General features: G+C 41.8%; 1 protein-coding gene across 11 annotated transcripts in view; it reads right to left on the minus strand.

Moving 5' to 3' along the window:
• The window catches only part of ptprt (protein tyrosine phosphatase receptor type T), a 452,792-nt gene that overhangs the window by 170,527 nt on the left and 254,931 nt on the right, over positions 1-27,334 (minus strand). For 5 of the 11 annotated variants that reach the window (XM_039797949.1, XM_039797946.1, XM_039797945.1 and 2 more), the window contains exons 14-16: positions 24,085-24,361; positions 8,893-8,929; positions 5,043-5,099 (exon numbers count right to left, since the gene is read on the minus strand). In XM_039797949.1, coding sequence (XP_039653883.1) covers positions 5,043-5,099; positions 8,893-8,929; positions 24,085-24,361 — 371 coding nt within the window. The remainder of the gene's footprint in view (positions 1-5,042; positions 5,100-8,892; positions 8,930-24,084; positions 24,362-27,334) is intronic. The other 6 variants (XM_039797954.1, XM_039797952.1, XM_039797953.1 and 3 more) reach the window with 2 other exon arrangements.

Consider the following 27,334-nt stretch of genomic DNA (forward strand, 5'->3'; position numbering starts at 1 on the left):
AGGGCCCCCTAGGTGACCAGACGTCCCGGTTTGACCGGGACAGCCCCAATTTTGAATTGCTTGTCCCGAGTCCCGACAAAAGCCTGTCGGGACGCTAAAGTGTCCCGGTTTACACCAGGAGCGGCGTGAGCCGATTTTGCCGCGTCTTCAGCCCCGAATGTTTTGAGTGTAGCCCCGAATGTAACTTTGTCCAGTTTATTTTTCCGAGGCGAATAGAACGGGCAGCTACATGCGGGGTCCGACCATGCTGTATTTGGTGCTATCACCTAGCAACCGTCTCTACGTGAGGAAAGCTGTGAAAGCCGGGTGAAGTTTTCGGAGGAATCCTAGCCAAATCAGTGTAATACATTGATGCCATCAACACAAAGTTTAGGAGTGCAATACCACTGATTTAGTTCCTGTGACGGTTCAGACTCAAACACACGGCGCTCTGAAGCAGACATGTGCGTCACTTAGTGTCCACTCTCACTGTAAAAGGCAGCTTCAGGTTTATAAAGGACGTTTATAAAGTAGTTTCGGTTTTCCACCTCCGACATAGAGCAGCGTACAGCCACTTCCCTTGTTTGTCCCATTCAGAGACCAGACCTGAGTCTGTCAGAAGGTCTGAGATCTACCTTATCAGCAGCACAATCACGTAATGCACAGCAGACTATGGTGCAGGTATAGATTATTTTCTGAAATAGCCTATTATAACTTTATTTTTCCCTAAATATCACGACTCCTCCAAATCACAGGGAACACAGAAATACCGTATTTTGAATGTGCACAAAGTTTTGGACATAACACATCTGAAATATTACAGTCCAGAGGTTTATTAATAAATTAAAATGAATGAAAGTATCATTGAGGTGAATAATTGTCATATGCACATTAAGGAGGTTACTTCCCCAACAAAAGACGCAAAACAGGAGGGAAGAGTAAATGATGCTAGGCTACATGTGTGCTGATATATTTAGAAAAGTCGATCCAAAGGAGAATAAATAGATGAAAGCAATACAGAATGGCTGAGAGCCTTACTTCAGTATATTCCATTATGTTTTTATATTTGGATTGTAATCTATGTTTCTCTTTACATAAAGATATTTGCAGCATACATTGATTCAGAAAAAGGTAGAAATAGGTGCAATAAATCATTTGAATTACTTTGGTGTTATTGAAATAAATAACACTATGATGAGGATTGAATTTTAATGAACTGGGCTGTACTAAAAAGAGCACGGAATTAGGGGATGTCCATTATGTTTTTTTCACCTGCAAGATTAATCTCTCCTCGTCCGTGGTGTTGTAGAGGAGACTTATCCTATATTGGGGGGTGTCTTTTGGTGAATTGACTGGATGCTCTCGCTGTCCTAATGTCCGAACGGTCCCGTGAAAATAGACCTGGTGCGTATTTCTAGCGGAGAACCGCTTCACGCACGCTTCTGGGACGCGCCGTGGCACGGCTGGTGGAATATCAAGCATAGACTTGAATGGCCGTGATTGCTCGCAGGGGTCGTGGCGAATCCGGAACGCAGTGCAGGTGCGCCCAGTGGAAAATAGGGATTAGTGTCAGATACCGAATTAAACACTTAAAAAAATCTTTTTTAGAAAAAATCTCAACATAAATCTCACACTAAACTGAAAAAGGCTGTTGCTGCAATTTTGTTAATTTTACAGGTAAAAATACTGTTATTATTAGGTGAGAGGTTCTATTTATTATTTTATATAATATTTTATTTAAATGTTATTCTATTTGTTCTATTTAATTTAAATTATATATATGCTTGTGCCTCTTAAACTGTTGTCAATTAAAAATGTATATTTGGTCAGTGAAAATCACTTTATTTTTTTAATCAGTCTTTTTATTCAGCAAGTTCATCAGTGTGTGTTCAGTCTTGCACTGCCACTCAGCTCAGTGGTATCATAATTTTTTCTGTTAGACATCAAACATAGTAGATATAATAATAATAATAATAATAATAATAATAATAATAATAATAATAATAATAATATGTACCGTATAGTTATTAGGTAGTCATTGCTTTTCTTTAGGCCTTACTTAAAATGGTCAAATGGGCCTCCAACCAAATTTTGCATTGGGCCCCCAAAAGTCTAGGGCCGGCTCTGCACCGCTATGACGACCAGCCACACTGAGGCAGTACTAAAATCTGCAATGGAAAACGGACGCACAGTGCGTCGAGTCGAGATGAGTAGAGTCGAGCAGGTACCATGTAATGGAAAAACGCCATTTGTTTCTATAGAGTACTATAACCGACAAGGAACGCAATGTTTTATTTACGAATGTATTATTCATTAAGGATAATGCATGAAGTGTTCATTTCTGAAAGTAATTGTAAGTGTTCAAATATATCTGTACAATGTTCAGCATTGCAATGAAATACTTTTTAATGCACCAAGAGGTTTTCTGTTTTAATCTGCATGGTAAGTAACCCCGCTTCATATGAATACAATCTATATTTATTCAATTTAGGATTGTCCGCTGTTGTGCATCATATGCATAATTCTTTGTGCTGGGGCTTGCAACCTCAATTTCCCTCAGGACAATACGTGTTATTGTATTCATGTGAAGTCATCTCATATTCTTGACAAAGAACTGTGACAGCAGTTTACGACTACGCTTGCTGTTGACTGATTCCCCGTTGTGTCCCCGTTGTTCAAGTCAACATTTTGATTATTGTATCGCTGAGTTATATTCATATGCTGCTGTCATGTCTCTGCTTTCCCAAATAAAATCCAGTTCAGTAAACAATGTTTAGCTCCTGTGTTATGATGACACTTGGAGGATTGAATTTTAATGAACTGGGCTGTACTAAAAAGAGCACGGAATTAGGACATGGGTTTAATATAATGCAAATCAGTTTCATTCTCATAAAGTTTCATGATAGCTAACAACTTAAATAATAGATCAAAATTAGATGTAACTTTACATCAAACAATTACTTGTTCAGGTATTGGAGCAACGCATTCTCATGAAAGGGTTTGTATGATGTTGTACGAAACATATGCACACTAACTTGGATGATATCCGAGGATATGAAGGCGAGCGGTGGCCGTTCACATGACGGCCGGTCACATGACAGTTAAGTTTAGCGGTCTTTACATTTACTTTAAATTCAGTCGACAAAAGTTTACTCTGAGGCCCCGGTCGTTTCAGCGGCCATTGCTGTTAAGTTTAGTCGACAAAAGGTGACTGTGAGCCGGGTACAGAGCACCATGAGGCCCCGGTCCTTAAACCGTCTGTTGCAGTTGAGTTTAGCCGACAAAACATGACCGCCATGTGGCGGCAGCAGTTAAGTTTAGGCACCAAAATGACTAGTTAGGATTAAAAAAAAAAAGGTTGTGGTTTAGATTCCCCGGGATGCTAACTCCACTTCCCTGCTTGAAAGCCCTGTGTTTTATGAACCACCCATCCACCCCAGTACATATAGCAATACATATGTGGAATACATACAAATTACAGTGCAATACTTTTCTGTAGCTATATGTACAAATAGTTTATGAGAACAGCCTGATTGGTGACATGCAGTAATTGGTGTCATACCTTTTAAGGTTGGATATTTGTGTATTTAAATGCCTCTAAGTATCTTATAGCATTGCTGATGAAGGTCATATAGTTTGAAAACAGTCCAGTGATCATAGATACAAATTAAAACATGAAGTATGTTTTCTTTCAAATTTAAGGCCACTTCTTTAAAAGGAATGGTAGATAACAGATGCTTGGTTCAGCGGCTTGTCCTCTCATTTACAACAGTTCAAATGCTAAGTCAGTGAATGCAACATACAATTGAATTTCAGGTATGTTCAGTATTTGATGATCACAAGAAATGCCATGCACTTTCATAAATGAAACATGATGGTAAGCAGTTGCAGGGGGTGTATTGTGGCTGAGGAGTGATTTGAAAGCATCAGTGATCAGTGGAGGATGGTGTTCCGTAGATTGAATGAGCTCGGTTCAGGGCTCAACTTAAACGGCTCTAAAACCAATCCATCACATAAACAATTCTGAATGTGTGCTCTACCAAATTAGGGAATATTACACCTAAAGAGAGATAAGTGCTTCAGGGGGTCATGGTGTGTAAGCACCGTAATATATTAGAACGGTAAATGAATTATCGTCTTTACGTCACTGTTTTGGTGTCACTTGGGATGGCAAAAGTGGGAATTTGGCTTCAATCTAACGTGCAATTGCTGAAACGTGATTTTTCTTTTTCATAGCATCTCTCTTTGAAGAAACAATTTCAAGGTTGCACTGTGTTATCGAGGAGTTACCTTAATGACCTTTCAGAAACATGTACACCTGATTGAGTTGTGTGTTGTCTCCCATTATTTTAAATGAATCCCAATGACAAACGCCATATTCTAAAGCGTATGCCCCATCAGTGATGAAAACCTAAAGACAGACAAGTTAAAGCTCATCGCTCAAAGGTGGTAAGGGAGGTCATCGCCATCATCCATTGTTTCATCCACCGTGAGTTCCTGGTTTTGTCAAATCCCTCGATGAATGATTATCATACATGTAGGAATGAAACCATGCTTACAGTAGGTTTTGTAACTAAAGTTGGCTTTATTTTATCTTAAAGAGAGCAATAGAGATCCAAATACATATCCATTTAGTCCATGGCTCTCATCCTTTCTTTCTGATTGTTTTTTTAGTATTTCCTTTTCATAAAAAGGTCCAATGCTTACTGTCCTCACACTCAGGCTATTGACTGTGCATGAAAGCAGCATGGTTTCACTACTGTGTGTGTGTGTGTGTGTGTGTGTGGATGCAAGACACAGACAGAAAGAGGTTCATACACAGCCAGCGACACTCGAAGCAGAGCAGACATGCAAATATATGCAGTACGATGGCAATGAGAAGGAAAGACAAAAACTGAGAAACGTAAAAATAAATAAAGAAAAGGGAGGAGGAGGAAAAGGAGGGGTGGGCAGGGCTGGGGACAACCAAAATTAAACAGGGTTTGTGTTGTGTTCATGGTTGTACTGTGATGAAAAAATATAACATAGGGAAGACAGTAGTCTGCCTAGAAAGCAATAATCACCTTCGCTTGGGATGACTAGAATGTACGGCGTTGTTATTTGTCCCCTACCTATTACCACTAAGGCCAAGGGCCGCACGTCCCCGCCGGAAAGCATGAGAAAGAGAGGGAAGAGAGAAAACAAACAAACAACGAAAAAAAGAAGAAAAAAGTCTAAGAAAAAAAGACGTATTGCTTTCTTTATCCATTTCATCAAGGAGGTTTAGATCTTTTCAATTGCACAATCTGTCTTAGAGGAGAGAAATTGCAGTGGTGAGAGATAGCACTGGAACATTAGGATCAATAGGACAACTAGCACTCAAGATGTGAACTGGGTTATGACTGGACTTATTGCCAGGAAGTAAGCATCAACAAGCGTCTTGACTGGCCAGGAAAAGGCCTGACAGATGGCTTGCTGGTGAGGATGTGTATTATTTAAGAGTGAGTCAGTGAATGCAGATGTGGTGCTGGGGGTTAACATTGGAGTCTGTTGAGTCTGTCAGCCTGGCTTGACGGGTTAATAAAAGAAAGGGAGTAGGACATGGAAGAGAAAAGAAATGAAACGATGGTTGAAAGAAAAAAAACAAAACAATGAATGATGAAAAATGAACTTTGTGGCGTGGCAAAGACACAATCTGCCCTCCGGGTTCGGCTGCAAAAGTTTAGTCCACCCAGAGACAAAATCAGATCAGTGAACACTTTCGTCAAGGGTAACAACAAATAATTTGTTCATTTTTAAATACAAGTTTATAGCAACCACTGTTTATTGAGCCAACTAGCTGGCTTAAATTGGCCCACAATGTTACTCAAACAGTTTCCCTGCAGATCATTGCCTTATCAGCTTCAAATGTGGATGACTTGCATGGTGACAGGGTCGTAGTCAACCAGGAGCCATTAAAGAAAAGTTTGATCTGAACTGTTCCTAATCTACATTTCTCAGAGGCAGAGTGCAGAAAGAATCTCACTGGTTAAGTTTAACATCAGTTGGTGAAGCCAAAGAACCATGTTTTTAGATAGCAATTAAGGCAACGCTGACAACCCTAACCCTAACTAAAAGAAGCAATGATACATAATAAAGTCTAGTAATATACCAAAGCAATGGACGAGGCAACAATTAAAAGGCCAGTTTCCACCTGAGTCTATTGAGTGTATTTAATTTGATCTAAAGTGTCAAATCATAACAGGAGTTATCTCAGGACACTTTACAGAGTAGGTCTACACCACGCTCTATAATTTACAGAGACCCAACAATTCCCCACAAGAGCAGCCCGCAACAGGCAGAAACCTCAGACAGAACCTGGCTCTTTGTGGGCGGCCATCTGACCAATCACGTATACAAGATCATAAATTCATAACCATAGGCAATTAAGGTTTTATTTAATTAATGGCCCTTTCAGTGTGAGTTATAATCTGGGCCCTATTTTAACGATCTAAGCGCATGGCGCAGGTGCTTTTAGGGCGTGTCCGAATCCACTTTTGCTAGTTTGACGGCGGAAAAAAGGATCCGTGTGCCGGGCGCATGGTTCAAAAGGGTTGTACTTAGTGTCTTCATTAATTCATAGGTGTGTGTTTTGGGCGTAACATGCAATAAACCAATCAGAGTGTCATCTCGCATTCCCTTTAAAAGCCAGGCGCGGTTGTACCTTGGCGCATTGCTATTATGATGGCGGATTTGCACCGTAATATTTTTATTTGTAATATTTTGCATGTTTGTGCTGCTGCGCTTCCCTGTGTGTGTGTAACAAGCATATTGTGCGCGCGCAGTGCATAAGCCTAGGCGCATTTTACTAATGCGCTGTAAAAATAATTGACTTCAGATTAGGTTTTTATTGGTCAACGGCACGATCACTTCCTGCTGCCTCAAGATGGCAATACGCCGAGAAGTCACCTGAACACACCTCCCTGTAAGACCAGCACGCCCATGGGTGCAAAGATGGGCGCAAGGTGCATTTGTTATTTAAACTACATACGTGGGCAGTGGATGGTCTTAAAATAGCAAAGACACTTGCGACGGGACTATGTACTAAACTTGGAAAAATGTTAAGCAGGTCTTTAGGACCAATATCAATGGACACCTAGCATTGGCACTGGTTTAAACCAATGTTAACACATAAAATGCATCTTAGTTGGCCAAAAGACAGGCCAATACTTTACCAAGGCCAGCTAAAGGCTTGTAGGGCTTAGGCTACTTTGCACATGGTACACACCGTAGACAAAATGTGTTGTTTTAATTAGTAGCACGAAGGCTAATTGTAGAGCTGTGCAATTAATAAAATATTGATCGCAATATCGGCTCCTAACAGTCACAAATATGATTATTTTGCCCACTACATTTTGCAAGCAAACTCTTATTTTTTGTCTTGTGTTCTGAAGGGGATTCATAACAGTTCAACGGGAAAACTATGAAGGGAAATTTCACAGTTCGAGGTGTCTTCACTGTTGATTTGTTTCACTGTTATTTTTTAAGTTCAATAAATGCTGCGTCCTCCAAAAGTCAATGAGTAATCGTGTTAAATAATTGTGATTTCAATATTGACCAAAATAATATATATATATTTTTTTGACATAACCAAGCAGCCCTAGCTACAAGTTGTACATTGTCTCCCTCCTCTTGAAAGCTTCCATGACCTGGCCAAACATGATTCTTTGGCTCTGTCCATTAAGTTTTACTTGAATCAGATTCTCTGCCTCTGACAGATGCTTATACTGTATAACTAAACCTCAATTATTCTCTAATTTACTACCTGTAGTTTTTTTTTATTATTATTCTAACCAAAACGTACACCAGCTGATTTCACTGAATAGAACACACTAAACCAGACAATGGCATTTATCAGAGAAATCAGCTGCTGTCATAGCCATTTGCAAAAGTAATTAATTAATCTGCATTGCCTCAGAACACTGCCAAACAGTACATTTCAAGTAGATTTAAAGTTTTAGAAGTGTTTTGGGAAAACTGATCATTCTACATATTGAAAAATAGTCACAAAGTCAAAAGCATGTCTTTTCCCAAGCACACACGCATGCAGACATACAGAGAGCAGCGTCTACACACTGTAGACCTCCACCCACAGTGCTTTCCACACAGAAAAACACAGCCTGGAAATGGATTGCGCAAGATCATGATATAAAAGAAAAATGTGCACAAATGAGCAGTGAAAGCTTGACGCAGACGAGAAAATAATATGAGAGCGAGAGAGACAGAAAACAGAGGAAGGAGGTGTGGAAAAATCAAATCAGTGTTTAATGCAGATGCAAAAAACAAAAAAAATGGAAGAAAAAAAAAGAGACGAGGTGAGGAAAATCAATAGCAAGCTGAAAAGCTTTAGAAGCACATTGCCTGGCACACAAATGACGGAGATGAGCAGCAAATAAAGATGGGGAAAGCAAAACAGAATAGGATGAAATGCGTTCTGGGGCTAACGCCTTAGCCTCAATTCATCGGGTTTAATGAAGGCGGTCAATCGGTATGTAATGGCGCTGAGGTTTCACTATATGCACTGATGAGCAACATGGATGCGGTACGAGAGAGAGCAGGATAGATGGAAAAGAGGGAGAATGTGAGACAGAAAAGGGCAATAAAGGAGAAAGATTAGGAGAGAAGAGCTGGAGAGAGGATGCTATGCAACGAAATCATGCAGGATAACATGGTTAGGATGTGGGGTTGCCTGGCCTAAATGTTACGGGTTCACATATGTTTGTGTGTGTGTGCTCATCTCATCTAACACAACTTTAACACTGTTAAACTATTCTCGGGGATCATGTAATCACGCTATTCTTCAGAATGAACGTCACTACTGTAAGAAGTTAAAAGACTTGAAAGCAGTAGCATACTGTAAGTGCAGGCTGAGTATCAATGGAAGGGTGCTCATACCTTTGTTAGCCAGGCGGACACAGTTGATTTTGGTTTCCTGTGGAGAGAAGAGAAAGAAAGACGGACTGTTAAGGTCAACTGAGGACAAATCCCCCGAGCAGAATCGCATTGTTCAATTCCTAAATAGCTCTTGCAAGAGTGTAGTTTCTGAGCGGGACGTTTTATGTCAACAGGGTCGGCCATCTTTGATGGAAAAAGCAAGAGCTGTAGAGATTAATTGATGAATCCATTAGTTGTCAGGTAGTCTCGCCGGACGCAGTTATGGAGCCGCTGCAAAATAGCCTCGGGAAGGAACTTGTTTTGGTGGAACGTGTGTACGTTCAAAAGTTCTTTTAGTCGTGCAACAGAAAACTCAGATTGGACAGATAGTCTAGCTAGCTGTCTGGATTTACCCTGCAGAGATCTGAGGAGCAGTTAACCATAGTCCTCAGAAATCCACCGCTGTTTAGAATGCCAACACGAAGGAAAGCGTAAGGTGACGGACATCCGGCCGAAATCCGATGTGAAATGAAACGTCCTCGATATAGACTAGTTGCCAAGCAATAGATTTACGGCCAATTATTTAGATAATGGATTAATCGGTCTAAGGCCGTTTTTTATGAAAACAAACCAAGGTCCGACCGGTCTGGCGTTCCTGCTGTGCTTATTTTCTGTCCTATGATGCTTTGCTAGCATCTTTGATAAACCAAATCTAGCGTTAGGAACAGCGACATCTCTGAATGACTGCTTGTTTGGGTGGTGTCACTTTCGTTGTGGCCCAACAGGTAAATTACATCTCCCACCTAATGTAAGTGAAAGTGTTGACATATGAAAGCATCAAACATGCATTTTAGAAGTGCATGTCCAGTTGTTCCCGGTCCCTGTTTGCTCAGCTCCGTTAAAATGTATGTACGGGACGCAGGAGTTTTCTACCCGGAAGCTGTGATTGGGTCTATGTATAGTTGGGTTAAATCCAGGAAATCAATCAGGAATCATATGTGACGGTTCAGAAAATGATCAGCAACAACAAAACGTGTATACAATTTGTGGTTAATGGGGCAAAACGTGCTAAACCCAGTAATATGTGGATTAACGTCATAGAGCAAACACACACATTGCTCTCACACACCATGCCGTTATTAGTTTTTAATGACGATCAATGAGATCATGGGAACATGTTATTAGTTCCTTAATTTGTCCTATTTTGCAATACACAGACTTGATAAGTCTCAAAAGGCAACACTATTGATATCAGATCAATAAGCTACTGTGTTCGGCGCTGATTAGATTAATCATCCTATATTCATACACACTCATACACACAATTGAGGCATTATTAAAATTAGATGATTTTGTAATAAATAAAGAATGAAAACATGAAAGAGTACATGAATGGCACATTCAAAAAAATACATGTAAAAAAAATTAAAAATACTTCTTTTAAAGAATATTATTATTTCATCACCAATCTTAACAAGGTACGTCTAGTCATCTTTTGACCAAAATTAGCAAATCAGTCCTAACAGGGCAGGCCACAATGTCTCTCCAAACTTCTACCTATCCCAGAGTTGGCCTACATGTGTTTCCAGTGCCCTCCTTTTTATCTGTTGCCCACATTTTACGTTCCCGCAGTTCCACCGTTCCCGTTACCCTCTTTCTGAGGGTCTGTCACCGCCTGAGAAAGCGTGTGCTTTTCTTTATTCCAGCTCTTTTCTTTCCTTCACTGCTCCTGTATTTTCCTCTTCTCTTCCCTCCATGATGTGCTGTCACCAGTAAGTGTGCACGCGTCTAACCCACTTATCACATGGAGATTGGCCACCTTCACATGTTGGCCCATTTTTCTTCATCAAAGACCATTACTGTCACTTTAGCATTTGAACAAAATCACGCAAAAGTAAATTTTTTTTCATCTAAACTCAGTTATTTAAGGTCATGTTAACATTATTTTTTTTTTTTTGAGGAGGGTTGACAACCGAAACCTGGAATCAAAAGAACCTGTTTTAGGAGTTGTAGTGTTTCAGATGTAGATGAAGTGACAGAAATGAGATTAGAACTTTATTTTTCTGACAAGTTACTCTTCGGAGTAGAATCAAAAAGCAATACCAAGCTTACAACAAAGCTGCAATTAAAAAATAAAAACACTGGATTAAAAAATAATAAAATACAAGACGTTTCAGTGTTCATCCAAACACCTTCATCAGTTGTTTAGTGTGCCCAGGAAGTAACTGGGCATGGCATGAAGTCACATGACTGCTAAGATGTAGTCCATTTGTGTTATCAGAACAACGGGATGTAATGGAGAAGTTAGCAATCCTGTGCATGTCTAACACAAAGTTTAAACTCTTTATGGCCTTTACAGTGAAAAACATATCCATAACTTTTTTATGTCCATTTAAAAAATGGAAAGAAGCTAAATCGAGTTATAAAACAAAAGGCATCACAAATGGTAAAAACTCGCATCAGGTACTCGGGCCTGCTATGGAGTACATTTGACCCCAATGTCCAGTTTGTTCAATTAGTGTGAACGCTGAGTATCGTACCTGGGCACGGTTCGTTGAGTGCCAATCTTTTTTTTCTAACCTTAACTAGGCGTTTTTAGTGCCTAAACTTAACTGTCATCGCCGCATGAAGGTCACCTTTTGTCGGCTAAACTTAACTGCAACGGCCGCTGAAAAGACCGAAACATCACAGTGCTCTGTACCCGGCTCACCGTCACCTTTTCTCAGCTAAATTGAACTGTAAAGACCGCTAAACTTAACTGTCGTGGGACAGGTCGTCACCATAGCTGCCAACACTCCCATTTTTCCCGGGTTTTACCTATTTTTTAGTCCTAGCTCCCGGACCCCTCCCGGTTTTTTATTTCTGCCGGGAAACTCCCGTAATTTGCATGGCCCAAACTCCTTCATAAATAATCGGACCAATACGTTTGTCTTTTGTTGAACAGTTGCCTGATCTTGTATGAAACGCATCCTATTCACACAATCCACACACCATATACAATTTTCAACCCGTTTCTCACCTCAACCTGGCAATCTATAACCCAGTTGCGCAGTTGATCTCTGCGCAATCTTCGTGGAAAGTTCAGACCCGAAAGCGAGCCGATAAAAAATGGCAGGTGAAGGCGGTGTTCCCGCAAGGAAATCGAAAAATAGCTGTAAATTTCAACAGTGCTGGGCGCCAGAATTGACATGCATCTTACCTAGTCATTTTGTAAGGTGTGTCGCATTGATTTTAATGTAGCGCACGGCGGGAAAAATGACATTACTCAGCACATTAAAACCCGGTATGGTCGTCACGTGACCAGCCGGCACTCCCTGGACTTCGTAGGATATCGTACGAATTGTTGTGCTTAAGTTTCCGTACGAAATTGCACAATAACGTTTTGGAGAATGCGTTTAGTTCTATCAATCGTACTCGGGCACTGTATAAAATCCATCACATCTAACATGAAAACAGCCTTAGTCACGTGAACTCTTAAAAATCTGTTCTATTGGCAACTTGTTTAACACATCTGTATTTGCATTATAGCTCATTTCATGGCTTATGAATGGCAATTATTTTGTGTAGCCTGATGGGTATATTGATATAGATTGGTTGAGGTTGCGGTTTGCTGCGCCATAGCAACTCTTCAAACCCTTATTTTATAATAATAATAATAAATTGAATTTGTATAGTGCTTTTCAATGACTCAAAGTCGCTTATTTATATCGTTAATGTTACTGAAACGGACTTTCAGCAAAGCTGGTATCCGCTGGTTACTGGTAGATGATGACCTAAGCTGGTCTTGAAAGTGTTTACATGGTCTAACAGCAGACAACCCCAAGAATTTTGTTTTTGGTCTTCAGCATGTCACCACAGACTTGTTATTATGTTATATAAATGCAAGTCCTTATTTCTACATAGACACTTGAGACTTCCACAGTGACGGCAGCAGTGCATGTTGGGTGGTAATTGGAAAGCTTTCAAATGAGGTCGTGTTTACCCAGGTTTACAAAAGGGTCCTTTCAAACAAGCCACTGCTTTTCAAAACTGTATGAGTGGAAAGGGTCTGACAGTGTCAAGTTCACTAGCTGATGCTGAATCTGTTGAAGTTACTTTCGTTTGAATTTATTTGAAAATATATATATATCTGCTGTTCCTGCAAAGACATTCTATTGCAAAAACAAATTAATTATTAATTCATTCTTTAAAAAGGGAACAACGGCAGTGTTCTCACGACGTAAACCACTTGAACACCCAACATTTTGTGTATTCAGGTGTTGAAAATGCAACCTCACTTCTTTTAAATGACTGCTGACACACACACACACACACACACACACACACACACACACACACACACACACACACACACACACACACACACACACACACACACACACACACATATATAGAGACACATGCAGGAGTGAGTAGGCAGAAAATCGTCTTGCAATGCTCAAAACTGATCTCCTGTAGGTGTCACACTGTCAGAATATGATGGAGAAAGATGGCAAACAGAGAGACAGATATATTCAGGGTTTCTGGCTGTGCTTGTGGCTGCATTATGTGAAAACATGAAAGTGAATTTCAGTTTGTAATAAAAAGACTATTTCACCTGCCATTATTTATTTAGTAAAATCCAGAATGTAAAGGCGAGCATAACAGGAGACGGGCACTTTTGTGTTCATATCCCGAATGTTTGTTAGTGTCACGTACGTGTGTGTATGTGTGTGTGTGTGTGTGTGTGTGTGTGTGTGTGTGTGTTTTTGTGTGTGAGGAGCTGTCTTGTGAAATTAAAGAGCAGAGAAGATGAATGTTAGTGATGATGGATGGTGTAAGCCTCTGAGCTGGCTCTCTCCACAAGACTAAACACGCCTGCTTCTACTACATCTCTGTCTGTCTGTCTGTCTGTCTGTCTGTCTGCTTTTATATCTGCATAATTTGATTGTAGGCACAAGTAACGTAAAACTCAGAATGAATGCATTTTAACACATTCATGTCACTGATAAACAGACCTGCGTTTTTTTATTTATTTATTTTTTTTACAGTTTTCAGCGGTGATCCAGTATGAAAATTTGCGGAATTTAGCGGACAGTTTTCTTCAAAATGTTTTACAGTAACTTGTTTAAAATCTTTCATGTGGCCCTGCTGATAACTGATTTATATAATAAATGTGTATGTGTTGGGATGAAATATCACATAAGGCCTCAGCAGTAATAGATAAATCAAATTTCAACTTCTTTGATATGGCTATCGTAAGGGCAGATTCTGAGTTTGCAATCAGAAGTGTGGTGTATATCCCACAAATAGCCAGCATGGGAATAACATTAGTTCTAGAAATTGGCCCTATCGTGCCTATTTAGGGCCCATTTAGAGGCCCGGCTTCTCTGAATTCACAGTCCCTGTGAATAGAACCGCTGCCTCGTCTTCGCTCATGCTAATGGGCTAAACCTCAGGAGGCTGCAAGAAGCAAAGTTAATAAATGTAAGGCCAATTTATTGGCCTGCCTGTATCCAGAGAGGCAGGGAGACGAGAGAAGGGGAGTTGTTTACGGTGCAGACACTAGAGACACAGTGTGTGTGTGTGTGTGTGTGTGTGTGTGTGTGTGTGTGTGTGTAGTAGTTAACTTTGTCGAGCCTGACAGGAATACTAAGTGTGTATAGGAGATGCAGCTGCTGTGTGGGTGAGCTTTTTTTTTTTTTTTTTTTTTTTTTTTTCTCTCTCTCTCTCTTTTTTTTTCATCTATCTTTCCATCTTTCCTGCTCTCTTGCCTCTCTTTTACTTTCTTATCATCAAACAGTTGGTTGGGTCAGCGTTCTGACTGACGGGCAGGAATTCCAACCACCGTGTGGTTTCTGTCTGACTTCTGGACGCTGTGATTGGCTGTTGGGGTTCCCAGGCAGCCCGAGGTAGCTAGATGTTTTTTGGTCCATAACTCTTTCACATTCTTTCTTACAATCTGTCTTACACCTCTACCTCTTTTAACGGCTCTTACACACACACACACACACACACACACACACGCATGCACGCACGCACACAAATAAAACAAATCAAGCAGAATAAAAATGCATGTAGGGATTTTGCTGTCAGCTGAGTGCATCTCAATCAACATTGTCTGGCAGTTGGTTAAATCTCTCTCACTGTGTCGCTCTCCAAAATCTGCACTCTGACGTTTGTGTGGTGTATGTGTGGCCGACTGTGTGTGTGTGTGTGTGTGTGTGTGTGTGTGTGTGAGTGTGTGTGCGTGCGTGCATGTGTACCTCCATTAACTGCCCGACGCAAACACACTAATTTTTAACTCTCTCTTTTTTTATTTTATTTTTTTAGTTTCTTCCCGTCATATTTGTCCCCCTGTCTGTTTCACATCTTCGTCAGTCAGAGTACCTTGTCCTACTCCTGAGGCTTTTTATGAAAGGTGTCTTGCTGCATTTTTGGGGCATGTTTTTTTTTTTTTTTCCCCTGCGTGCCACTGCTTCCTTTTTGTTTTGTGACATTTCTCCTCGCCTTCTTCATCCTTCTCTGCCTTTCTCCTCTAACAAACAATTTCACCTCTCCACTCTACTTTTCTCAGCACTTACCTTTGCACTTTTGTGTCTTTCTTCCTTCCTTCCTTTCTCTCCCCCCCTCCCCCTTCGTTTTTTGCGTTGCTAAGATGCTGAGAGACACTGAGCAAGAGTCAGGATTTGCCGAGTTGGGAGTTAGAACGGGTTGGTATTTTTATTTTCCCTCCAATCCTGAGGGATCGCTACAAGACAAGTGCGGACTGATGGAGGTACCTAGGTATAATGCTGAAAGCAAGGGCGTAAATTTGGGTTGAACATAGGAGGGGTTGAGATATCCACTTTTGGCACATTTTCTGCAACAATTTGTGCCTTTTCTGCATCAAGTTATGGTGCAAATGTCTTTATTTATGTAAAGGAAATTGTAGTAGGTTTCTGGGGTGGGTTGCACTGGCCAGTTTTGATTATTATAAATTACGCCCATGGCTGAAAGTATGACGATACACTTGAACCATGAATCTGGCTGCAGGGATTTGTTCCCAGTTGTTTTGGGTGATAAGGCCTGGCTCACAGCCAGCATTCCAGTTCATCCCTAAGGTGTTGGATGGGGTTGAAGTCAGCGTTCTATGCACGCAACTTCTTCCACTCCAAACTGGGGGAAGCATTCCTTTATGGACCTGGCTTTGTCATGATAAAACAGGAAATGGCCTTTCCCAAAGTGTTGCCACAGAGTTGGCATATCTCTCTCTCCTCTCGCGCTATTTCTGTTTTGCCCTGCCGGCCTCCATCTTTCCCTCCAGCATTATATCTTCTTTAATCTCCCTTCGACTCTTTTTAGACTTTTATTCCCCCTCCTTCTATCGTTTCTCATCCCTAAGTCCCCGATCACTCTTGCTCTTACTTCTCTTACTTACAGCCCCAGGAACTTTATTCTTGTCTGTGCGTGTGTTTGCCTCTAATGTGGGAATGTGGGTGGTGTGTGTGTGTGTGTGCGTGTGCGTGTGCGTGTGTGTGAGTGTGTGTGTGTGTGACATCACACAACATCGAGGGAGATATCAAGATTGCCGTCGGTGAGCAGTTTTAATGTGTGGAGCGTCGACTAATTGGCACAATGATTGGAGATGAGAGACTGACATCAGACTGATGTCACCCCAGAGGGGGGAGAGAGAGGGATGGAGGGTCAGAGAGAGAGATAGAGAGAGAGAGAGAGAGAAAGAGAAAGATGGGTTAAAGGGAAAAAGCAGTGAAGGAAGAGGGAGGGAGAGGTGTGTAAAACGAAAATAGAAGGCAAAAGAGAGGTAGGAGGACAGGAAGAACAAGAAGCGGAGAACAGCGAGAAAAGGCAGAAAACATGAGGGTGATGGAGAGAATGAAAAGAAGACGGTGAGGAAATGAAACAGAGGAAGGAAAAAAAGTTGAGGAGAGGGCATGTGAAACAGGTGGGAATGAGAGGAAGCAAGGAAAAGGGAGACCGCAAACGGAAAGGTAACAAGGGAAAGGAGGCACCGAATAGAATGAGGGCGGGAGAAATAGAAAGCAAAGAACAAAGGGCGGACGGAAACGTGATCTATGGATGAAGAGCAGGGAAGGATGGAGATGGAGAAAAGATGAGGGGGAGGAAGAGTGGGACAAAGAAACACACGGAGGAATGGAGGGAGAAGGGCACCACTGAGATAATCTGACAATAGGAAATGTAGGTGGGCTTTTCTTTCCTATTAGAGAAACAGAGGCAACAGCCGTGAGCGATGAAGAGGAGGAGAGTGGGTGGTTTGAGAGAACAATTTCTTCTGAATGTTCCTCAAGAGAGAGAGAGAAAGTGACAGAAAATGAAAGAGAAAGAGGGAGGAGAGACGTTTTTTTTTCTTTGACGGACAGGTGGGGCTTCAGAGGGAGGGGGAGGAAGAAAAAATAAATAAAACGAGAAGGATTATCCAAGACAGGCGGAGAAATGAGAAGCAGACATTCATCCGTGGGATCAAACTACAACAGACCAGCCAAGTCCTCTCAAATGTAAATGAGTTGCTTTCTGAGACATCCGGCGCTTGAGAAAAAAAAATGTAAAAAAGGGACACCTACTCTCGCAAAATGACTGACAGCAAAGCAATTAAACAAATTACACACTGCAGATAACTTAAATCCTTCATTGGCAAAATATCGCTTCCACATGGCCCTGCTGCGACAGTATATAACCGAGATATTGAATTTGGGGAACAAATTATTCAAATACTGTCATTCTTCTTTGTGCAGAGACCAGGCCTGTAACAATAATTACATACAATTGTCTAATCGCCATTTTCTTTTTTCTTTTTTTACGTCTATCCGCAATTATTGCTAACATTAGCTAAGGTCCTAAGGGGTGTGACTGTTAAAGGTTAATTGTTGATTTTATGTTCATGTAGGCAAACAATGCAATGTTTTATGATGGGATTCATTTCAAACTTTATTCGTTTGAAGAAGTAATATGGGAATGCATATTTTTTAATTTGACTGAGACAATTATAGTGTTAATCGCAATTATTTCTGTGGCAATTAATTGCACGGTGAAATTTGGAATTGTTACAGCTGTTGCGGAGACGTGGCTCGGCAGTGTGTTCAGAGTATTTTCTTTCAGCAGCCAGCGCAGCTTTCTAAACCGAACAAAAAGCACTAATGAGTCCCTCCAGAAAAACGCGATTATGCGATCGCATAATTCAATGCATAATCAGCCAAAGTCCGCATATTCATGCGGGGGCCGCATTTTTTCAAATATGCCGCACTTTCGCCGCATAAATTGCCGATTTCCGCGCAAAATATGCGGTGCTTGCATGATTTCATAATCCCCGCATTTTCGTTGTAAAAAAGTCACATATATCTTAGCAGAAAGTTGAAAAAATGTTGCGTTTACTTCACACAAGAGCAGCCATTTTCCCCTGTTGCCACGGGAACGTTATGAAGTGACGTAATTACGCAACGTGAACATCATCGAAAAGCAGGGTGTTGGAGGTTGAATTTGACATTGGTATCCAATAAGAAACCCATCTTAAACTCAAATGTCTTTGTTTAAGTGCTCCTGCTGTCTATATTATTAATGATTTTTAAAAGTCTGTCTCTTTTGTATCTTTTATTTCCCTCTGTTTAGACTATTACTTTTATTTTTACTTTAATATTATATTTTTTGTATCTTATTTTTTTACTTATTGCAATGACTGAATATCTGTAAACTATTTTTGGAAATTAAGTTTAAAAAAAGCAGGGTGATGGGGGAAATCACTTTTTCTTCTTTTTTTCATCCAACCGCAGTTTTTGCAAGTTCCCGCAATTTCATCGCATAAAATTGCATAAATATCCCGCATATTCCATTGCATTTTTTAAGAAAACGTGCCGCATAATCAAGGATTTTTGCCCGCAACAATCACAAAAAAAAGCTGCGTTTTTCTAGAAGGACTGACTAATGCGAGACCTTTGTTGTCCTCACAGTATGTTGTCAACAAACAGCCGCTGGAGGAAGGCACTGAAAGTCCACCAGCTTCCAGGGCGGCTAGATGTGTGTCCAACCCCGGCATTTGATTTCCTTGTGAAGTGAGCGGGAAAAGACACAGCTGGGAGGATCAGAGGAGCTGTCCTCAGCAGAGAAATGACAGCATCTTTGGTGGTCATTCTTGTAGTCGGCCAACTCGCTCTCATTAACGGGGTTTCCGCTAGGTCTTAAAAAGTCTAAAATCTCAAAATCAAAATGTTGGGCCTTAAAGGGATACGCCACCGTTTGTTGAAATCGGGCTTATCACGGTCTCCCCTAGCTGTAGATAGGTGGGCCAACGCATTCTTTGTGCATGCACCGTTTTAGTCCGGTGCAACACCGGCAGCGCCGCCGCTAGTTAGCTTAGCGTAGTGAAAGGAAACCTATGTTGTATGCATGTTGTGAGTAAAAGTGAGCCAACAAAAGACAAAAAAATTACTTGTACTTGACAAAATATGCGTTGGCCCACATAGCTACAGCCAGGGTAGACCGTGATAAGCCCTATTTCAACAAATGGTAGCGTATTCTTTTAAAGAATGCTTAAATTCCCGTAAAGATGCAGTAGGTAGTAGCCGGGTTAGCTCAGTTGGTAGAGCAGGCGCGCATACTGTATAAAGAGGTTTACTCCTCAAAGCGGCGCTCACGGGTATGACTCCGACCTGCGGACCTTTGCTGCATGTCATTCCCCTTCTCTCTCTCTCTCTCTCCCGTTTCATGTCTTCATTTGTCCTGTGGAATTAAAGGGCTAAAATCCCCCAAAAAAAAGATGCAGTAGGTTAGACTACTGCAAACTAACTTTCTGTCATATTTGCTGAAACTGACCCTATGTTCCAGTAGAACTACATGAAGCAGGTAATGTAAAAAAAAAAAGAATCCGGCTCCTCTGGCACCACCTACAGCCTGTAGTGTGATTTGCAAAAATCCACCGCTCCCTGTTCAGATGCACCAATCAGGGCCGGGGGGGGGGGTGGGGGTGGGGGGGTGTCTAACTGCGTGTCAATCACTGCTCATGCACACGCATTCATTCTCCCTTGTGGGGGGAGGGGATTAGGAGACCGTTTTGGGCTTTAGCAGAAAGGGGGGGAGGGACTGAGAAGTTGTCGATGTTCAAAGTCCTGGATCTTCCCAATCCTACCTACAGCACCTTTAAGTATTGTGTTCTAGGTCTTGAATAATTTTGAACAGGTCTTCATTTTCCTATGTCCATGCGACACTACCTCTAATTCAATTCAATTCAATTTTATTCATAGTATCAAATCATAACAAGAGTTATCTCAAGACACTTTACAGATAGAGTAGGTCTAGACCACACTCTATAATTTACAAAGACCCAACAATTCCAGTGATTCCAGTGAAAGGTCTTAAAAAGTCTTACATTTGACTTGTAAGACTGAAAAACGTATGAAAACGTGTACCCAACAATTCACATGATATCCTACGAAATTACGGCGGCCAATGTGACAGTTAAGTTTAGCGGTCTTTACAGTTACGTTTAGCGGAGAAAAGGTTGCTTTGAGCCGGGTACGGAGCAGCGTCACGTTAGGGTCGTTTAAGCGGCCGTTGTAGTAGACAAAAAGTGAGTGTCATGCGGCGACAACGGTTACGTTTAGGCACCAAATCAACTAGTAGAACCACTAGAACTCAAATAAATTGGATTATTTGGTTTAAACTTTTTTTTCCATTTTCTTTTCCGGGGACTTGAAACAGCTTGAAAGCCCTGTGATTTATGACCCACCCGTCCACCCCGCCGTCCTTGCTACGCGGACCAGAGCGTTCTTACAAAGTGGATATAGGAATAAATATGGGGAATATATATACGTGAGGGTTTTCTGGGTTTCCTTTGCATGTCTTTTTTTTTTTATTTCATTTTGTCGTATATGTAGAAAGTAAAAATGGTAAATCATGCTGGGAAGTAGTCTATATATGGACGACGTTTCATTTATGGGATAGTTCCGGCGCCGCCGGAGGTTCGGCTGGATCTGCCCCACCTTCTGCTTTCTTTGTGTTGGCGTTCTAAACTCTGGTCTATCTATAAACATCCCCTGAGCTGCAACCGACAATCAAACTATATTCATCTTCTTTTTTTTTTTCTTTTATTTAAAATTCTCATCACACACTTGACAGCGCTTTTTAATTCCAGAGCTCGTGCACATGTTCCAGCAAAACAACCTGGCACCGTACCTGCGTCCGGGGCTTAGCGCCGCCCAAGATAAATGTGATTGGTTTAAAGCAACGCCAATAAACCAGAGCACATTTCTCTCCCATCCCAGAATGCTGTGTGGACTAGCCAGACCTTACTCCACACCGCTGTGGAGCAAGGTCTGGCAATGCGGGATAGCTGGGAAGTTAAAAAAAAAAATAAAAAAAAATAAAACATGAAACAGTTTCTCTTTGGGATGGATGATGACATGCGCAAAAAAAGTGTATATTTATTGGCAGAAATTCATGAATGAATTTGAATGTCAATGAGAGGCTATTTTTTAATGCCTGACTTCCTTATCAAATCATTTGGGTTACGGTGGCTGCACTTGTTTTTTTCTATTTACTTTTGCCACACCCCCCTTCCCCCCCCCCCCCATCCCCCCAACAATGCTTCAATCCATGACCCAAACAAACCGCACACTGATTGGATTGACTGAGATCCAATCAAATAAGGTATTCTTATGTGACCGGATTTAAGGTCTGCACGTGAATACCCACAACTGGCAAGCACAAGCACAAGCACAAGCTAAAGCACACACACACACACACACACACACACACACACACACACACACACACTTTGAAACGCATACTCATGTGGTCACACGCACGTGTTGTTCAATCATGCAAGAATCCCCACTCACACCCACTTGCACATAGTCTCCCTCTGTGTGAGTGCATTGTGGGAAATTTGCCTTCTGGAGGAGGATATTACATCACGGCATCAGCCAGCTTGCCCGTCCCTGCTCGCCAAACCGAGTTACCGTGGTTACGGCACTGGAAAATTAAAACAACCCTCACAGGAGTTTAGAGTATTATGGAAATTCAAAAGCCAAGTTCAAGTTGTGAATGACTTATGAGAAGGGGGGTGGGGGGGGGAGGTGGAGGCGGGCCGGGGGTGTTGTTATATTTGCAGACGGTATAATTGCCAGGCAAAACGGGGGACGCAAACTGATGGATTCTGGGAGTGAAGATTCCCAGAGGGAGTTTGTATTCATTAAATCAAGATGCCACTGCACCACTCTGTCTAACCTCATCTCAATCACTGATGCTTGGTCACAACTTTCAGTCGCTGTGACATCACTGATTAGGGTGTGGCTAAAAGTACTTGGTAGTCTCAGGCCCTGAACACCCACACAGGGGTTTTCAGTTAATCTGGCTGATTAGACCTCTTCCCAGGACTGCGTGGGTATGTGTGTATGGACTGATTAATTAACATCTTGCTGAGGCTCTTGTTAGCGCTGTTGCTCCTGTTAGGGCAGGGCGAATGACAGCTTTATCATTCTTATTGGTAGAAAATATTTGTATCCCCCAGAGTTAGATAAGTCCGTACATACCCTTCTCGTCTCTGCGCGTGTCGTAACTCTGTCTGACGCACCCACCGCTAGCCTAGCCTAGCTTAGCACAGATCCTGGAGGTAACTGGCTCCAACTAGCCTACTGCTCCCAATAAGTGACAAAATAACGCCAACGTTTCCCTATTTACATGTTGTGATTTGTATAGTCACAGAGTGTACAAATAACAAGGTCACATGAGACACAGCCATCTTCAAACCGTATACAAACTGGGAACTATATTCTCTGAAGGCGAAGCACTGCTACTTCTGCTACTTGGGCGGAGTGATTAGCGCAACACCGGAAAAGCGCCGTTGTTACTCTCCGCTCCTCACCACGGCGCTCCTCAGCTGCTGCGTGCAAATCCAGTGCGAGTCAAATCCTTTCATACTGTTACAAGTAGTTCATGCCAAACATGCAAGAGTTTAGTTTGGTGTTGTCTTTTAAAGTTACCTGTTGGTTTAAATAGTGTGTCCAGGTTTTCCCTTTCTGCCAACGAGTTTTAAAGCCCCTATATGTAGAATTTAAAAGTGGTTGTAGCATTTTTTTTCTCTCCAATTATTCTGATGGCAAAGGTCCCGGTAATATCTGACACAGCATCTTTTGCATAGAGTATAGAAGGGAATAAGGAAATTCTCAATATCTCTTTTTGTTTCCACTTATTTGACATGAAAAAAGGATTTAAAAACCTCACAAAAAACGACTCGTTAAGTTTAGGAGAAAGATCAGATTTTGATTGAAACCCTCCCGAGGAACGAACGAGCGTTTCCCGGGTGAAAGTCTTTTGTTTTTCGCTGCGTTTTATGGTGACACCATGTAGTGCTATGTCATTTTGAGATTATTTTCCGCTGAATATTGAAGTTCATAAATAAGTGTTCTGGCATGGCTATATCCACGGTGTTGAAAGGGTGGATTTCATTCGTGCGGGTCATGTTTTGTTGTGCATGGTCAAAAAACATCCCCCTTCACAAGTCGCACTGTTGTGGCAAAATGTGATAAAATCTGGTATAAAATATATAATGTACAACTAGTATGATACTCAATAAGAGATGACATGTATTCTGCCTTGAAAATAAGGAAAGATCTTCTCCCTCCATATACCACCTTCAGTACCACAGAACACCTGCTGCGATACAGTCGCTACTAGCCACGATGATATACCATTGAAGCAGTCGCGCTAGTTGCGGATAGTCTACCCGGTGAAAAGTTCACACCAAATACGCCTTAGGCGTAAACATTGAAAACTGCAAGATCAGCAAAATGACTTCATACAGTGGAAAATCCCCAGAAGAGGTGGTCTTAAGCTTCGAAAGTAGCCAATTGAAGCTTTACACGCATATTCTGAAGGTGGTCATTGGAGCATTTGGCAGGGGGAGGATCTCTCTTTTTTACGATAAAAAGTGGAGTAAGACAAAGGAATCTTTAGCAAGCTTCGTCCGGACCTTGCTCGGGCTTTCTTGTGTGTTGATTTTCTTTCGTGCACATTAAAGCTCTTTTTCTAATCTGATTCCCTTGACTGCTGCGTAACTCTTTTATAACTCTTAAAACTTGCACCTAAAGCGAGTAACGAGGAAAATAGAGTGGTCGCGGCGAGCGGTGGAGTTCGCGCCGCTTATCTGGCCTTGAGCTGCGGACATTTCAAATTTACTTCTTCAGCACCCTGAGTAATAGGTACTTTTGGAGTCTCGAGACTCACCCCGTTGGCTCTGCTCATGGCCTGGTAGTAGATGCTGTAGCTCTTGGCCGGCGACAGAGGACGATTCCAGAAACCTCCGTAGCTCTTGTTGTCTCCCACCGTGAACGGCTGTACAATCGTGAGGCTGGAAGGCGGCAGTTCGGCGGCGATGTAGTAGGGGGAGTCCAAGACGGAGGCGTTGCGGAAGCTGACGGGGGCGGAGAAACACTCAGGGGCTTCAGAGGCGGCGCGGCGGGTCTTGGACTTGCGCTCCTCCTTCACCACGAGCTGGTAAGAGCTGGAAACACACGCACAAAGTTTCATTTATACTTTTTACTGACAAAAGAAGAAAATATGTACTGCTGGAGAGTAAAGCAATCAGTCACTGTAGTTAAGGAGACATTCAGTCAGTTTCTCTGTCAATTTGTCATTTCTATGTGGGTGGGGATGTTGTTTATAAAAAAAAACATATTGTATCTCCTTTGGTCGAATAGCACACATCTCTCCCGCTACAGGAGGGTTGGAGTTCATTGTCATTTGAACGCTGTGAAAGGGGAATTTATCCTAATTCAGCTAAAACACTGATTTGTTTGACCCGACTATTATACTTATCCCTGTTATTCAATCACTACTGAGCACCCAGCATTAAAACTCTTTAATTAGCAGATTGCTTTATATATCCATTTTCGCAATAAAAGCATTAGCAGAAGGCGGCTCAGGTCTATAAAAAAGAATTGCAGGGAAATGCCATCTATCCTTTGATAGAAAAAAAAAGGAGAGAAATGTGTTCCAAGGGTCACTATTTCTTTTTTTCCCAAATGGTTAGATTTACTTTGGAAGCCAGCTTCAGCTAACTTTCTAACAAAGTAGTTGGCAGATTATCTCTTGTGCTGACTCAGCACCAAAGTACGAATTAAAAGTAAGAAGTATGTGTGCGCGAGCATGTTTGTGCATGTGTGCATGTGTGTGTGCGTGCATGTGTGTCTGTGCGCGCGTCTGTGTGTGTGATGCAGGGTTACATCCTCCTTTACATGTGTGTTCTTATACACATTAATAAGTCCAGATGTGTCTCTTTCGGCCCTGTGTTTGTTTTAGTGTGTATGTGCACTTTAGCAGGTGTGTATGTGCGTATTCAGTATGTGCTCTAGCAGGTGTGTGTGTGTGTGTGTGTGTGTGTGTGTGTGTGTGTGTGTGTTCTAACAGGTGTGTAGTGGTCTGTTTATATACTTAATACTACTTTGTCTGTGTGTGTGTGTGTGTGTGTGTGTGTGTGTGTGTGTGTGTGTGTGTGTGTGTATCCGTTCCACTCTGAGAGGCTTCATGAATGGCTGAGGGCTCCTTTAGCGGTCAGGACAAACGCAGCGGCCCTCCGCAATTACCTCCGTCCTCCACGCCAAGAACTCACTTCACAATTATACGCAATTAGGGAAATGTATGTTTCTGTGAAGGGGGCCGGGGCCAATTATCCCCAGCTCCCGTTTGGCAGCTTTCATAAAAGATAATTGCTGATGACCAAAGATGAGTCTCTCTCTCTCTCTCTCTCTCTGCTGTTTCCGCCTTTCTGGTGAAATATCCATTTCAAACTAATGGCTTTCTGTGGCTGCACAGGGGATGAAGCAGAGGCCGAGTACAAGGGGCGACTAGGGAATTGTGTGTGTTTTCAAGTGTGTGTGTGTGTGTGTGTGTGTGTGTGTGTGTGTGTGTGTGTGTGTGTGTGTGTGTGTGTGTGCGTGTGCATGCGTTTGGTCTTACAGGTGTCCCTATGGGTGTCCCAGTGTCTCCATATGCCTAAGTGGTATTGCACTTCTCTCTTTGTGGAGAAAACTTTCAGTTTTATACCTTCAGAGTCATCTTGGAAAATGAGCACAATTTAGAAATTTTTCTTTTGCAAATGAACAACATTCTGTAAAGTGAGCATATTTGAAAAGTTAGGACGTTTTTGAAAAATTGAATTGGCTTGGCGGCTTAAAGTGAGAATGAAGTTTTGGGTTAGGGACCAGTGAATGCATTGTTATCGTTAGAAATACCTCTGGCATGTGAATATTACCACGTGTGCCAGTCTGGTCGTGTGCATGTTTCTCAGAATCCCAATTACTACGTTACATTTTGTGCATGCGCAAACACATTTATATCTGCAAGTTTATGAGTTTGTACCGATTGGACCTGCATGTATCGGTTTTCATCTGGGAGGAGTTGTGTCGTAAGTGCTCATGAGTGGAGGCGCGCGTGTGTTTTTGTACGTGTGTGCATATGCATTCGTATGGAAGAGGATTAAAGCCACATGTGAAAAATGGATTTGAGTTGAGTTTAAAGTTAGGATGCTGAGAAAAAGTCTGAATTCTGACTTAAAACTCAGAATTCTGACTTTAAAAAACCAACTCAGATTTCTGACTTTAAAGCAATACTGCGTAGTCTCTGTCGCCCCCATGAGGAATTAGCGCATCCACATGACGCAAGCCTTCCGTTATCAGTTATGTGAATGCACAAGTGTATGCACCCGAGCGTGCATGCCAATGCGTGTATTCATGTCGCGTGTGTGTCTCGAGCACAACAGCTGCTCATCTTAGCACAGCCATTTCGGTAAACATTCCTCATCTAAGCTCCTGAACTCGAGATGCTCTGATCTCCTCAGAATCAAGAAAAAAAAGAAGAAGAAAAAAAAAACACAATTCCAACAGAAGCCTTTTCCCTGCTACCCCGCGTACATCTGTTGGCACTTAAAACATGTGATACTTGCACAAAACACACATAATGAGCAAACACGTCAAGGGGCTTATCAGCCCGCGATAAGCCCCTTAACGTGTTTTCTCATAAAGATGTTAGTGATTGGATGGCAGCCTAATTCAACGAGATATATATTTGCCGTGTGTGGGTGATACATGGCGAGGTATGGTATGGGATTTACAGAAATGAACGCTAAACCACTGACCCGCGCTCACATTTCTCATATCCATCCCCCCCCCAGTCCAAATTGAAGTGATATATATTCTCCACACACCCTTGTCAAAGCTGTATTTCCCTAAAGGCAACGGCAGAATTATGTTCTCCCCTACGCAAATGAAATGGATGGGATCACATGTTCAAAGTGAACTTTTAATTTTTTTTAAACGCGCTGGCTGAAAAAAATCAGAAAAGGAATAGAGTAGCTGTTGGTCCTTTTTAAAACAAAGGCAGTGAGTGCTGTGGGCTGGCGACAGTGTGCGTCTTTATATCATTTCCTTCCTCTTGTTTTCAGATTTGACTTCCTATATAGACAGAAACCCTCATGAAC

The sequence above is a fragment of the Perca fluviatilis genome, chromosome 4, assembly GCF_010015445.1.
Source record: "Perca fluviatilis chromosome 4, GENO_Pfluv_1.0, whole genome shotgun sequence".
In the NCBI taxonomy this organism is placed as follows: Eukaryota; Metazoa; Chordata; class Actinopteri; order Perciformes; family Percidae; genus Perca; species Perca fluviatilis.